This window comes from Ambystoma mexicanum, chromosome 10, assembly GCF_040938575.1.
Source record: "Ambystoma mexicanum isolate Mex_15411 chromosome 10, UKY_AmexF1_1, whole genome shotgun sequence".
In the NCBI taxonomy this organism is placed as follows: domain Eukaryota; kingdom Metazoa; phylum Chordata; class Amphibia; order Caudata; family Ambystomatidae; genus Ambystoma; species Ambystoma mexicanum.
In genome coordinates, this window is record NC_090932.1 from 383410407 (window position 1) to 383426681 (window position 16275).

The 16275-nt window shown below is 42.7% G+C and overlaps 1 protein-coding gene across 1 annotated transcript in view; it reads right to left on the reverse strand.

Annotated features, from left to right (window-relative positions):
* The window catches only part of LOC138492874 (phytanoyl-CoA dioxygenase, peroxisomal-like), a 302402-nt gene that overhangs the window by 40377 nt on the left and 245750 nt on the right, over positions 1 to 16275 (reverse strand). Inside the window, exon 7 of the mRNA XM_069620196.1 lies at positions 7624 to 7773. Within this exon, the coding sequence (XP_069476297.1) occupies positions 7624 to 7773 (150 nt within the window). The remainder of the gene's footprint in view (positions 1 to 7623; positions 7774 to 16275) is intronic.

Here is a 16275-nt window from a genome sequence, read left to right on the forward strand (position 1 = left end):
GGTGGTGACATCCTATGGCAGGAAATGCTATTATATTCCATGTATTATGTGAGGGGTCAGAAAGGCGAGACGGACAAGGAGATGAAGTTTTATCACAAGTAGCCATTTTATTAAGTAATATGAGTGTAATAAATGCCTCGCCTTCCCTACTCTAATGAGGATTTCCCTGACTAAAGGAGAATGCTCTAAAAAGGAATCTGTCCCTCACACAAATACATACAACATCAATTATCTAGGACTCACATGGCCATTTTAAATTAGACAGTATTACAATTATATTCAAAACATAAACTCTGTACACAGTTATCCTTGTAACCTGGAACAGCTCTCCCTTCCCCAGGATTAAGACAGGATTTTCCCAATTCAAGAGATCACAGATTCTTTGAAGGACTTGTGGAATCTAGCCTCAAGCTATGTCACAGACATAACAGATAACATGGTTTGAGAACCCCTCAAATCACCAAAAGGGGTTTGCAAATGGTTCCAGCAGTGAACTGGAGTCAAGAATGTGAGCCAACACTCGGACAACTGAGAAGCGTCCCAGCGACGGGATAAGAGCACGCATAGAAACCCTTTCTGTTTGTAATACAAGCATGGTCGGGAGGCTTTAGATGATGGAAGGCTGCAGAGTGACGGCCATTTGAACTTTTATTTGTATCTGAAGTTTTTTTGAGTTATCCTTTGATCAAGATACTGAACTATTTGGTTATGTTTACCTTCTTCCAGTTCGTTTTTTTGGACATAGCTCTAAGTTACTGAATACATATAAGGCTTTGTTAAGTCTACTATCCTGTCTGGTCCAGTCATCCTTTGTCAGCTACATGGCCCGCTATTGAACTTTCTTCGATATGCTGTATTGTACAAATGCCGAGAGCAAATAATTGAAACGTGTCGAATCTGGGGATGTCATTGCTTCTCCCCTAGCAGGAGTCACTCCCTATGCGGCAAGGGAGTTCATTCCACTGAACAAAACCCTTCCTAGGCATTTTGGAAAGCGGGACGTCACTAGGAATGACTCCCCTACAGGGGACAGCGACTCCCATTCCCATGGGGAGCTCCCTATACACCAGCCACAACCTGCCTGAGTGGGAGTCAGTAATAATGAAAACTCATCTGTGTGTGTGGCTCAATATATTAAGGACTCTCATTCCTATCAAGAACTTCCTGCAACAAATACTTTTCCTATATGGGAGTAAAAGAGACTGATGGTATCTTCATTGATTGTAATCCAAAACATACTGACATTGCTGCCAAACTCTGGAATCCCCATGAACCCAGCAGCTGATGTGGGACAACACACCCCTTGGAAGTAAGGCAGCGAGAATAAAAAGACGACAAACCTTGAATGGCTAATGAGAATTCTTTATGCAGAGGCAATCCTATGACACAACAACGCCCTGGAGGGATGGAGCTGCGCTGAATCACAGAGCTAGCGGTGGCCTGGATAGATCAAATCTCGAAAGAGAGACACTGGGACCTATGAGAGGAAGGGAATCTGGAGGGTCAATCATTCAAACCAAGAGCAATCCCTGCATTTAAAGAACTTAAGACACAAGTAGAGCCAGTCCACGTATGGGTCAGTCAGACCCCCAGAGGGAGAATATCCAGGAGGTTTACGAGGCGAACTAGAAATCTGAGTGTTGGACATAGGCAGAGGACCCAAGAAACAGTCCCAAGAGATAAGTAAATCAGGGGGCCACAGTGGTCTGGAGAGCCCTATTGAGGTAAGTGGATCTTTGCACCATACAAGTGAAAGGGAACCTGGAGGGTTCAACCAGCCAAACCAAGAGCACGATCAAGGGGAACTTGGAGGCTTCCTTTGTATACAACCAGTAAAAATTGGTGGAGACGAATTAAAGGAATCATCCATCCATTTAAAGAACTTAAGGCATTTGATTTTTGTTAAGACTTGAATTTTGCCTTGAGGAACCTAAGGAAAGACTTCAGAATGTTTATTTGATGAACTGTCAAGAAGGAACATTAGAACTGTGATATAGACTCTGGGAGAAACCCTCAGATACATGAGTAAGATTGATCTAAAGAAGATTGAGCAGGAGAGATAATGCTCTGGCTTATCTCTATGCTTTTGTGTCTTAAAGTGATAGGGGCATATAGGTAATAGATTTTGGACAGTTTTTTTGTTTTTGCGTTTTTACTAAAAACAAGCACCTTTTGTTTAATTGATAGTAAGGACAATCCCTCTTAATGGTAGGGACAGATAGACATTTCTCTTTTAAGTTAAACAAACACCCTTAAAGTGATGTCCTTGAGTCTGATTCCTTCTTCTGGTTCGCCACAAACACCAAGTATTTTTGCACCGGTTGTCCCTTCGTATTAGCGTTGGACACGCAGTCAAATCATATGTATATGTATGCAGAACACCTTCCTGCACACGCTCAGCAGCAAACAGCTAAAGAAGTGGCAGTGTAACATAGAAAAAAAGAAGTGATTTAGGGGCCGATTCATGGAATTTGTGCGCCGAAAAACGAGGATTTGTGCGCCATTCTGCCCGCAAATCCCCATTTGTTAAAAAGGGATTTGCAGGCAGAATGGCGCACAAATCCCGGTTTTTCGGAACAAATTCCAAGAATCATTCCCTTAATCAGGAAAGTGGGTGATCTAGTAACAACGGGCGTGGTACCCCACAATCAAACTCATGAAAGCTAGACGGGCCCTACCGCTTAGGCATTTCAATGGGATGTGCAAATCAATGCATAGAAAAACATTATGTCTTGAAACAATGCGGCACCTTGCGAGGCTGCATAGTCCTGTTCAATCCGGAACCATGGATCAGTAACGGGTGGAAGAAAACCGTGTCGCCTTTCTCCATGATGAGGTGGACCCTCGGAAGGCTCTGATCATAGTCACGTGCTTCGTAGAAAAGCTTGTTCACGCCACCCTGGAAAAAAGTAACACACAGGTGCATGAAATTGACGCAGGCCATCAACTTTACCATATGTCAAGCTGGAGAAGCCCAGCATGAAGCGCTGTACGAGAAAGACATGATTATTAACGACAGCTAGTCAACTGCCCAGCCTTGACTCTGTTAAAAGCAAGCATAATGCATATCTCTGCCTCACAAATAATGCCTTTTGGTAAATTGGCAGCCATGTGGCAGCTCGATTCCATCAAATAGTTACTTCTAATCGAAAACTAATTGTCAAAAATATCCCCCAATTTTCTTAAATTAATAGGATTCACTCTGTTACATCCTCATTTTCTAAAAAACTCCTTGCCCTCACGTCATGCTGGTTGCAGCGATATTAATATTTAATAGCACCGTGATGTCACGTACATTGTTGCGAGACATATGTTAAGGTGCAAAACATGGATTTCCATCCTTGAAACATGTCAGAACATGCTCTTAGTAATTAAAATACCCTCCAATTTGTCACAGCGCTGATCTTCTACTTTGATTAGTGCGTTGGAATTATTCTAGAAAGCAAGATTTCAACTGATGGCAATTGATTATTAATGTTAGAATGTGAGGCTCCTTTTTGTTTGATCTGATACTTTTTGCAGAATGTGTTCATTTCTGGTACTACCTTTCAGGACACGTGATTTTTAGGTTTTATAGAATGTACACTATACATTCATAATACATGCTATCTTGACACGCTGAACTATATGGAACGCAGGGGCTTAGCTATTTGCCATTCACCAAAAACTGATGCAACCCTTTGGCGAAAGAACTACAAAAAGTGAAAATGAAAAGAACTGTATAGGCTTTGCAGTTTACCAATCGATTATATGAACATGTTTTCTAAGTATTCTGCGTTTCCAGGTTTGCCATAATATGCCCAGGTATTCGCACTATGTGACAGGTACTGTAGCAAATCTTTGGAGAAAGAACTACAAAAAATGAAAATGAAAAGAACTGTATAGGCTTTGCAGCTTACCAATCGATTATATGAACATGTTTTCTAAGTATTCTGCCTTTCCAGGTTTGCCATGATATGCCCAGGTATTCACACTATGTGACAGGTACTGTAGCAACCCTTTGGAGAAAGAAATGCAAAAAATGAAAATGAAAAGAACTGTATAGGCTTTGCAGCTTACCAATCGATTATATGAACATGTTTTCTAAGTAATCTGCGTTTCCAGGTTTGCCATAATATGCCCAGGTATTCGCACTATGTGACAGGTACTGTAGCAAATCTTTGGAGAAAGAACTACAAAAAATGAAAATGAAAAGAACTGTATAGGCTTTGCAGCTTACCAATCGATTATATGAACATGTTTTCTAAGTATTCTGCCTTTCCAGGTTTGCCATGATATGCCCAGGTATTCACACTATGTGACAGGTACTGTAGCAACCCTTTGGAGAAAGAAATGCAAAAAATGAAAATGAAAAGAACTGTATAGGCTTTGCAGCTTACCAATCGATTATATGAACATGTTTTCTAAGTAATCTGCGTTTCCAGGTTTGCCATAATATGCCCAGGTATTCACACTATGTGACAGGTACTGTAGCAACCCTTTGGGGAAAGTACTACAAAACATGAAAATGAAAATAATTGTATAGGCTTTGCAGTTTACCAATCGATTATATGAACATGTTTTCTAAGTATTCTGCCTTTCCAGGTTTGCCATAATATGCCCAGGTATTCACACTATGTGATAGGTACTGTAGCAACCCTTTGGGGGAAGTACTACAAAACATGAACATCAAAATAATTGTATAGGCTTTGCATTTTACCAATCGATTATATGAACATGTTTTCTAAGTATTCTGCGTTTCCAGGTTTGCCATAATATGCCCAGGTATTCTCACTATGTGACAGGTACTGTCAGGCACTGACATATTTTGGCAGTTAATACCATCATATAACCAGGCAATGTCATGTTTGACAGATAATACCTTGAGATTCTTTGGTGGTGACATCCTATGGCAGGAAATGCTATTATATTCCATGTATTATGTGAGGGGTCAGAAAGGCGAGACGGACAAGGAGATGAAGTTTTATCACAAGTAGCCATTTTATTAAGTAATATGAGTGTAATAAATGCCTCGCCTTCCCTACTCTAATGAGGATTTCCCTGACTAAAGGAGAATGCTCTAAAAAGGAATCTGTCCCTCACACAAATACATACAACATCAATTATCTAGGACTCACATGGCCATTTTAAATTAGACAGTATTACAATTATATTCAAAACATAAACTCTGTACACAGTTATCCTTGTAACCTGGAACAGCTCTCCCTTCCCCAGGATTAAGACAGGATTTTCCCAATTCAAGAGATCACAGATTCTTTGAAGGACTTGTGGAATCTAGCCTCAAGCTATGTCACAGACATAACAGATAACATGGTTTGAGAACCCCTCAAATCACCAAAAGGGGTTTGCAAATGGTTCCAGCAGTGAACTGGAGTCAAGAATGTGAGCCAACACTCGGACAACTGAGAAGCGTCCCAGCGACGGGATAAGAGCACGCATAGAAACCCTTTCTGTTTGTAATACAAGCATGGTCGGGAGGCTTTAGATGATGGAAGGCTGCAGAGTGACGGCCATTTGAACTTTTATTTGTATCTGAAGTTTTTTTGAGTTATCCTTTGATCAAGATACTGAACTATTTGGTTATGTTTACCTTCTTCCAGTTCGTTTTTTTGGACATAGCTCTAAGTTACTGAATACATATAAGGCTTTGTTAAGTCTACTATCCTGTCTGGTCCAGTCATCCTTTGTCAGCTACATGGCCCGCTATTGAACTTTCTTCGATATGCTGTATTGTACAAATGCCGAGAGCAAATAATTGAAACGTGTCGAATCTGGGGATGTCATTGCTTCTCCCCTAGCAGGAGTCACTCCCTATGCGGCAAGGGAGTTCATTCCACTGAACAAAACCCTTCCTAGGCATTTTGGAAAGCGGGACGTCACTAGGAATGACTCCCCTACAGGGGACAGCGACTCCCATTCCCATGGGGAGCTCCCTATACACCAGCCACAACCTGCCTGAGTGGGAGTCAGTAATAATGAAAACTCATCTGTGTGTGTGGCTCAATATATTAAGGACTCTCATTCCTATCAAGAACTTCCTGCAACAAATACTTTTCCTATATGGGAGTAAAAGAGACTGATGGTATCTTCATTGATTGTAATCCAAAACATACTGACATTGCTGCCAAACTCTGGAATCCCCATGAACCCAGCAGCTGATGTGGGACAACACACCCCTTGGAAGTAAGGCAGCGAGAATAAAAAGACGACAAACCTTGAATGGCTAATGAGAATTCTTTATGCAGAGGCAATCCTATGACACAACAACGCCCTGGAGGGATGGAGCTGCGCTGAATCACAGAGCTAGCGGTGGCCTGGATAGATCAAATCTCGAAAGAGAGACACTGGGACCTATGAGAGGAAGGGAATCTGGAGGGTCAATCATTCAAACCAAGAGCAATCCCTGCATTTAAAGAACTTAAGACACAAGTAGAGCCAGTCCACGTATGGGTCAGTCAGACCCCCAGAGGGAGAATATCCAGGAGGTTTACGAGGCGAACTAGAAATCTGAGTGTTGGACATAGGCAGAGGACCCAAGAAACAGTCCCAAGAGATAAGTAAATCAGGGGGCCACAGTGGTCTGGAGAGCCCTATTGAGGTAAGTGGATCTTTGCACCATACAAGTGAAAGGGAACCTGGAGGGTTCAACCAGCCAAACCAAGAGCACGATCAAGGGGAACTTGGAGGCTTCCTTTGTATACAACCAGTAAAAATTGGTGGAGACGAATTAAAGGAATCATCCATCCATTTAAAGAACTTAAGGCATTTGATTTTTGTTAAGACTTGAATTTTGCCTTGAGGAACCTAAGGAAAGACTTCAGAATGTTTATTTGATGAACTGTCAAGAAGGAACATTAGAACTGTGATATAGACTCTGGGAGAAACCCTCAGATACATGAGTAAGATTGATCTAAAGAAGATTGAGCAGGAGAGATAATGCTCTGGCTTATCTCTATGCTTTTGTGTCTTAAAGTGATAGGGGCATATAGGTAATAGATTTTGGACAGTTTTTTTGTTTTTGCGTTTTTACTAAAAACAAGCACCTTTTGTTTAATTGATAGTAAGGACAATCCCTCTTAATGGTAGGGACAGATAGACATTTCTCTTTTAAGTTAAACAAACACCCTTAAAGTGATGTCCTTGAGTCTGATTCCTTCTTCTGGTTCGCCACAAACACCAAGTATTTTTGCACCGGTTGTCCCTTCGTATTAGCGTTGGACACGCAGTCAAATCATATGTATATGTATGCAGAACACCTTCCTGCACACGCTCAGCAGCAAACAGCTAAAGAAGTGGCAGTGTAACATAGAAAAAAAGAAGTGATTTAGGGGCCGATTCATGGAATTTGTGCGCCGAAAAACGAGGATTTGTGCGCCATTCTGCCCGCAAATCCCCATTTGTTAAAAAGGGATTTGCAGGCAGAATGGCGCACAAATCCCGGTTTTTCGGAACAAATTCCAAGAATCATTCCCTTAATCAGGAAAGTGGGTGATCTAGTAACAACGGGCGTGGTACCCCACAATCAAACTCATGAAAGCTAGACGGGCCCTACCGCTTAGGCATTTCAATGGGATGTGCAAATCAATGCATAGAAAAACATTATGTCTTGAAACAATGCGGCACCTTGCGAGGCTGCATAGTCCTGTTCAATCCGGAACCATGGATCAGTAACGGGTGGAAGAAAACCGTGTCGCCTTTCTCCATGATGAGGTGGACCCTCGGAAGGCTCTGATCATAGTCACGTGCTTCGTAGAAAAGCTTGTTCACGCCACCCTGGAAAAAAGTAACACACAGGTGCATGAAATTGACGCAGGCCATCAACTTTACCATATGTCAAGCTGGAGAAGCCCAGCATGAAGCGCTGTACGAGAAAGACATGATTATTAACGACAGCTAGTCAACTGCCCAGCCTTGACTCTGTTAAAAGCAAGCATAATGCATATCTCTGCCTCACAAATAATGCCTTTTGGTAAATTGGCAGCCATGTGGCAGCTCGATTCCATCAAATAGTTACTTCTAATCGAAAACTAATTGTCAAAAATATCCCCCAATTTTCTTAAATTAATAGGATTCACTCTGTTACATCCTCATTTTCTAAAAAACTCCTTGCCCTCACGTCATGCTGGTTGCAGCGATATTAATATTTAATAGCACCGTGATGTCACGTACATTGTTGCGAGACATATGTTAAGGTGCAAAACATGGATTTCCATCCTTGAAACATGTCAGAACATGCTCTTAGTAATTAAAATACCCTCCAATTTGTCACAGCGCTGATCTTCTACTTTGATTAGTGCGTTGGAATTATTCTAGAAAGCAAGATTTCAACTGATGGCAATTGATTATTAATGTTAGAATGTGAGGCTCCTTTTTGTTTGATCTGATACTTTTTGCAGAATGTGTTCATTTCTGGTACTACCTTTCAGGACACGTGATTTTTAGGTTTTATAGAATGTACACTATACATTCATAATACATGCTATCTTGACACGCTGAACTATATGGAACGCAGGGGCTTAGCTATTTGCCATTCACCAAAAACTGATGCAACCCTTTGGCGAAAGAACTACAAAAAGTGAAAATGAAAAGAACTGTATAGGCTTTGCAGTTTACCAATCGATTATATGAACATGTTTTCTAAGTATTCTGCGTTTCCAGGTTTGCCATAATATGCCCAGGTATTCGCACTATGTGACAGGTACTGTAGCAAATCTTTGGAGAAAGAACTACAAAAAATGAAAATGAAAAGAACTGTATAGGCTTTGCAGCTTACCAATCGATTATATGAACATGTTTTCTAAGTATTCTGCCTTTCCAGGTTTGCCATGATATGCCCAGGTATTCACACTATGTGACAGGTACTGTAGCAACCCTTTGGAGAAAGAAATGCAAAAAATGAAAATGAAAAGAACTGTATAGGCTTTGCAGCTTACCAATCGATTATATGAACATGTTTTCTAAGTAATCTGCGTTTCCAGGTTTGCCATAATATGCCCAGGTATTCACACTATGTGATAGGTACTGTAGCAACCCTTTGGGGAAAGTACTACAAACTATGAAAATTAAAAGAATTGTATAGGCTTTGCAGTTTACCAATCGATTATATGAACATGTTTGCTAAGTATTCTGCGTTTCCAGGTTTGCCATGATATGCCCAGGTATTCACACTATGTGACAGGTACAGTAGCAACCCTTTGGGGAAAGTACTACAAAACATGAAAATTAAAAGAATTGTATAGGCTTTGCAGTTTACCAATCGATTATATGAACATGTTTGCTAAGTATTCTGCGTTTCCAGGTTTGCCATAAAATGGCCAGGTATTCACACTGTGTGGCAGGTACTGTCAGGCACTGACATATTTTGGTAGTTAGTACCATCATATAACCAGGCAATGCCATGTTTGACAGATAATGCCTTGAGATTCATTGATGCCGACATCCTATGGAAGGAAATGCTATCATATGCCATGTATCATGCAAGGGTCAGAAAGGCGAGACGGACAGGAGTTGAAGTTTTATCACAAGTAGCCATTTTATCAAATAATATGGGATTGATAAATGACTCGCTTTCCCTACTGTAATGAGAATTTCCCTGACTAAAGGAGAATGCTCTAAAAAGGAATCCGTCCCTGACACAAATACATACAACATCAATTATATAGGATTGACATGGCCAGTATAAATTAGACAGAATTAAGCAATATGACCTGAACGGCGGGGGCATTAAAGACTCAGGGCGAAGCGAGGGCCTTAATGAAGGCCCCGGGGCATTACCTGAGTCGGTAATGCCGCTGCTGCGGGGGTCATATTGCTTTTAATACCCCAGCCCGCAAGATCTGCATGACCAGGGCACTAAAAGCATTTTTTTCTGTCCCAAAACGTTTCGGGACAGAAAATAAAATAAAAACGACCAAGAAAATGGCCGCCGGGAAAGAGAAAACGGAGTCCATTTTCCCTTTCCATGGTGGCCATCGGGAGTGGACACACTGGGAACACTTCTGTTCCCAGCGCGTCCTCACCGAAAAAAAAAAGATAAGAAGGTAAGTGGGGTTGGGAGGGAGGGGGAAAGGAGAAAAAAAGAAGAAAAAAAACACACGTACCTGCATCCCTGGCGGGGGACGAGGAAGCCTCCAGCCATGTGGAGGCTTGGAGAGGGGATGGCCCCGCTCCAAGTCTCCACACAGCTGGAGGCTTCCATCGTCCCCCACCGGGACAAAGCAGGCTGAACGTAAGAGGGGAGGGGTGTAAGGAGGGAGAAAAAAATAAAAAATAAAAATGTACCTGGGTCCCCGGCGGTGGACGATGGCGGCCTCCAGCCGCGTGGAGACTCGGAGCGGGCCTGACCCCGCTCCGAGTCTCCAAACGGCTGGAGGCTTCCATCATCCTCCGCCGGGGCCAAAGTGGGCTAAAGGTAAGTGGGGGGGAGAAACAAACAAAAAAAAACATACACAATTCCCCGGCGGGGGGTGAATGCAGTCTCTCAGCCATGGGGCGGCTCGGAGCAGGGATGGCCCCGCTTCGAGCATCCTCATTGGCTGAAGGGCTGCCACGCCCCCCCCTGCCGGGACAAAGGCTGTGGATTCCTGACCGAGCGATTCCCAGCCGGGTAATGCCTCGGCGAGGGCCAATCAGAATGGCTCTTTCATTCTGATTGCGCCCTCGTCGGGTAATATTAACAATTATATTCAAAACAAACTCTGTACACAGTTATCCTTGTAACCTGGAACGGCTCTCCCTTTCACAGGATTAAGGCAGGATTTTCCCAATTCAAAGTTCCATTCAAGAAAGTTCTTTTCAATAGCCAAGTACAGTTTTAAACGTAATACAACATTCCCTTCACTGCAAAAAAAGTATTTCACTTGGCAGTCGAATTTGTAGAACCAAGGTTTGTCACTCTCTAACAAATGACTCTTCAAAGTTTCCAAAATCTCTTCCATAATTAAACACAAAATGCTTTATCTTCACACTTCTTCCTCATGAACAATACATGTTTGTCAGGATAACTTGCATAATAGTACATCACAACATAACCATGCACTTGCCACTTCAAACTTCACCACAACCTTCCACCACAATGCAGTACTTCAATATCTTCTTCCTGGTCCACTAACCTGTCTGTACTACCACTAACAATCCCTTTTCTGGTATATTCACATGCCAGGATAAAACTCCTAACTCTACTATTATTACTTTGTGGTAAGGCTTCCTTCAAACATCAGCAAAGCCTTTGACTTTCAACAACATTGACATTAACAACTTCTTCCATTAGGATTCAACACCTATTGATGCTGTTTGTTGCACTGATTTGTTTGCCATATGCAATGGAGGTTATGTTCCTCTCCCCCATGACACTTTCCCCAAAGAGGGCTTCTCTCCTGCCACCTTTGAGTTTCTACTATCACACCAAGTAATTATTGGTAATGTCTATTATTCAAGTTTCTCTCTTCAAGAAAGTGTTTTCTCCTATTACACAAAATAGCCATTCTTTGGCTTAGGCAATAATGGTTGGAATCTGGTTTATATATCCTTCTCTTGACTCTGGCAATGGTGGTTATAGTCTTGATATATTGCCTTCTCTTGACTTTGGCAGTGGAGGTTATTGTCTTGATTCAATATTGCCCCCTCTCACTTTGGCCAAGATGGTTATAGCGTTGGTTCAATATTACCCTCTCTTTACTTGGGTAATGCTGGATATAATCTTTCTTAAACATCGCACCCTCTTTACTTGGGTAGTGATAGTTACAATCATGATTCTCTCACTTCTTCTCAACCTGAGCATTGTGCCAAAAATACTTTCATTAGTTTGGTATTCATAATGTTTATAATTAACAAGCAATTTACTATGGCACCTACCAAAGGCCAACTCACTGGCTTCTCTCTGCGTGTCCGTTAAACCCGCTGCTGCAATTTCTTTTTTGTCATCAGTTTCAGAGCTTCTGACAGCTCTGGTTGTATTCCTGTGGTCCACGCCTTTCACAACAGGATCCTGCGTTGCTCCTCATGTTCCCCGGCGCTTGCCAGCCACCAGAGCAGGGATATGGAGAGCTTCTCTCTCCCGGGGGGCAGTCTGTCACAGCACTGTTTCCCTCTGTGGTCCTCTGCAGTTCAGGCTTCTCACACCTATGACTCTCTCGAAACCATTATCCACTACACATGCGGCTGTGGTCCCGGCGCCTTCCTTTTTCTGCCTCTGCTGCATACACAACCTCTAAAACTTCTCCTACTGCTCCTCACACTTCTCTCCATACATGAAGGGGATTTAAATATTCAAAATTCCCGCTCATGTGTGGATAGTCAGAAACACCAGACTGCATACTGCAGTTCTGTGCATCTGAGTCCTGCTTCCTTGTCCTAGTACCTAGAACATTATGGGACTTTAAATCCCTAATGCTCGGGTCTCTTTTTACCTCAACAGCTTCAATGTTAACCTTATTTTATTCATGCTGTTTCTGGGATACATTTTTAGGGGTGGGAGTTAGAGGAATCAGTGGTTGGTTCTTAACGTCACAATGTAACCCTGTTAGGGAATCATAATTTTCAGAAGCAATGGTATTAAGGCACTGATCTTTACATATCTCATTCCCCCGTTGACCATGAGGCTTTGCACTTCTAAAAATGTGGGTATTTGTTGGAAGGGAAGCCTTACTCAGACAACAAGCCATTAGATATTCTGGAATTATGGAAATCTCACACCCTGAAGAAGATGAGTACTGCGTCTCTCCTAACAAAGTCCTCCTATTTCCATAGTGGCCTTCTCCACCTAGGTGATTCCCCCGGCTAACACCACCCGAGGGTTAGGATCAGGTAGCAGCTGGCTTCCCCTGACCATCTGGGAGGAGACTTTAGGCTACGATTCGGTGTGGACTCTGCAGGATTCATCACAATAGGCAGTCTATGTCCTTGTATTAGCGAATGCCAGGTATTGACAAAGTCTGTCCATGTTTTTATACTATTGAAGTGTTGGTGCCACTTATGGCAAGATATTCGTACCATGTGCAAGGTTTCCCTCAAATATGGGTTGGTTGTGAAAATACAGTGACACAATCATTGACAGTAGGACAACGTTTTTCTCATGACCCCTAAAAAGTCTTCCAAACATATTGAAGTACTGCTGTTATTTACTAATCTAACTCAAGTCCATATGAGGAAAGTGCTAACTAGCAGTTAGGGTGCACATTTCAAGAAACATCATCCCACTGATGATGTTTTCTCTGCTGGTATTTTCATAAGATACCATATGGGTTTTGATGGCCAACATGTTTGCACTCTGCTGTGCCTGGCAACAATCCAAATGTCTCGGGTGTGCGCCATAAATCCTAGTAACATAACAAAGCCCTTGCTGCGTGTATGCTGTTATGCCTATATCCCGCACATGGAGGTTTGGCAATGTAAATATAGCTTTGAGAGGTGTGGCGATTCAGGAGGAGGACATAGACACAATGAGGACATTTCAAAGATTGGTTTATTAAAGAATAAGAATTAGGCCTAACTTTTCCTTTTGCTACGGGGTGTTGCCTACCTATCATTGTAAATAAGGTGCTCATCAGTCATCTGTGAATGTCCAAAGAATATGTCCAAAGTGTAAAACTGACCCTAACTGACCCTACCACTATTCTAACAACTAAAGACAGGAGAATGACTACCTTCTCCTGGGTTTTGCTTCTTGCAAATGTGTGCTCTTTCTGGTTCTTCTTAACAGTTGTTTTTAAAGAGTTGTTTGTGACTTCTTTAATCAGTTCCAGTAACTGTGATGAACCAGGAATTAGATGCGGACACAGAGGGCTCATAGTGATTGCTGTAAACTTTTATTCAAAATAGAAGGGGTTGGAAAAATGCCTCACTGCCTCTGCTCTAGGAGGTATTTCCCTACCTCAAATAAAAAACGAAGGGTTTGACCTGCATCAAGATGTCCAAAGCAAAATGTCCTGTGTTCAAAATCCTAACCTAGCCCTCACATTTTAAAAGTAACTCTAAGGTGTTAAGGGTATTGGTTTGGCCTTGAAAGTGCACAAATATTCAAAGTTCCAAAAGAAAAGGATATTGCCAACAAAAACATTCCAAATGGAAAGTGTTCAAAGTTCAAGGGGATGGCCCCCTTCTCCAGGTTTCTCTCTACCACAAACTGTTCAACAAAAATAACCTAGTTCTTATTAGACCAAGAGGATAACTCCCTCTTTTGGTATTAGCAATTTACCTCACAGACTTGGCATTTCCTGGTATATCTCCTGCAAGGACGTTCTTAGACAGTTCACTCAATTCACAATCCCACGGGCATGGGTCCTCCTTAGGCTTCTCTTTACACACTTCGCTTTGCCTGGTATACTCTCCTGCCAGGGCTTTCTCATATAACACAACTCTCTCTCACTATGAACGCGGGTCCCAGACGTGCACGGTTTCTCAGGCCACAACCTTTTTCCAATACTTTCAACATCAAGCAGGTCAGAGAGCCTTCTTGCAACAGTTTCTCTCTGCCAGGGCAGCCATTCAGCACTTTCCCTGGTGCATGGCAACCTTCCTGAAGCACCCTGGCATCCCACCTTCCCCAGCTGGGCTCACCCGCTGTGTTTGACTGTGTTTGGCTGATTTGTTCTTCCTCGCACCGTATCATGAATGCTGCAGTTTGCCTGTTGATCGGGGGAACAATCAACCACTTCACCCCTCATTGTCTGCCCAACACGGTCAAAGGGCAGCCTCTTGCTCTCTACTCTGCCATGGTAGAGCACAAGCTCTTCAGTTCCTTCCCCTCGGGGATGCCAGCAACCCCTTAGCATCGGGCAGCAGTTTGCCTGTTCCTCCCCCTTCACCGGACTTCGCCTGCCGCCAGGTTCTCCTTGAGTTTCTTCCGACGTGAACTGCTTGCTTGTGTCAGATATCTATCTCCTTCCTGCATCAGCTGTGGGCAATTTAAATGTCCCGGCATTGCCTGTCTCCTTCCAGCAACTAGAGCGCAGTGCGATCTTCATAGCTCTGTTCCTCCTCCTTGTCCCACGTTTTACAAAGGATTCACATATATGGGATTGATAGTTAGTCTTTGTCATTCTAATTTCATAATATCATAGAATGTCATCAGCAAGACTTGTAGGTTGTTGAAGGGGGTACCAAAATATGCCATCAAGGCATGAGGAAAAAAGGGGGTATGCCTAAAAGGAAAGGGGGATACCATGTCTCATCGATGACACCTGTCTCCCCCCCTGAGTGTCAAGCTCCCCCCATGAGGTCCTACCCATGTGGTCCCCCCGGGTCAAGATCAGGTAGTGGCTGCCGTCCCCTGGCCACATGCAAAGAGACTATCTCTGGGAAAGCAGTGATGACATCATCGGGATTATTTCAAGATTTATGAGAATTTTCTTCCTTCTCAAAATTTGGTTTCTTTGACCTTGGATGAATACTTTGATTTGTATTAATGTGTTTCGCAAAAATTTGGTTCTTCTCTTTCCTTTCCCAATAAAGGGGTACTTCCCCCTTTTTCCAGGGTAGCGATATCCCAACTTTACAGTACTCCCTTTCGTAGGTTTCTCTCTTTTACTTAATTCATAGTATTCTTTCTCTTCATAGAATTCATCTGCTAGTTTATAGTCTCTGTCGTGTGTTATATTGCACTCTGCCTTTCTCTCCAGGCGTTTGTCTCTCAGTTCTAGTTTCTCTTTCAAGATTTATTGTATCTGAGGTTCTTACATTATCATCATTCCACTTTCTTACTTTCCATGCAGTGTTCTTGTCAATTCGACTGGGACGAGCATGAGCAGTCCCATAACTATTCCCTGGCAGCCTCCCGGATCTCCCTTTTTCCCCGCTACATTTTATTCTCTGGGATAGCGTCTCCCTCCTCTTCCGTTCGCTCAGGGTTCATTGTGTGTTTACCTTCGTTGGCTTCTCCAGTTACTCTGGTGTCCCGCTTTCCGTACTTTCCTTCTGGACGTATTGGCAGTCCTGCGGGTATCCGGATGGTATGTGGTTTTGACCGCCTAGTGATTGCAACGTTGTTTTGTGTACTGCTGGTCCACTACGAAGTACCCGTGGTCACACCACCACCACATATTCTGGTTCGCTCCTTCTGAAGGTCGCTGCTTGTCCAGCGCTCTGCTTTCGGCTCCGGAGCAGTTTCCAAACTTCCCTGGCTGGCCTTCACATCTCTCTTCCTTTTCTTTGTTGCAGCGTCTCTCTCTGTTCAAGCCTCCACATCCTAGTTAAATGGGGATTCCCATTTAAATTGATATGCTCTCTTTCTTGTTGACAATAACATGTGTTAGTTCTCTCTATTCTATACTCTTTTGT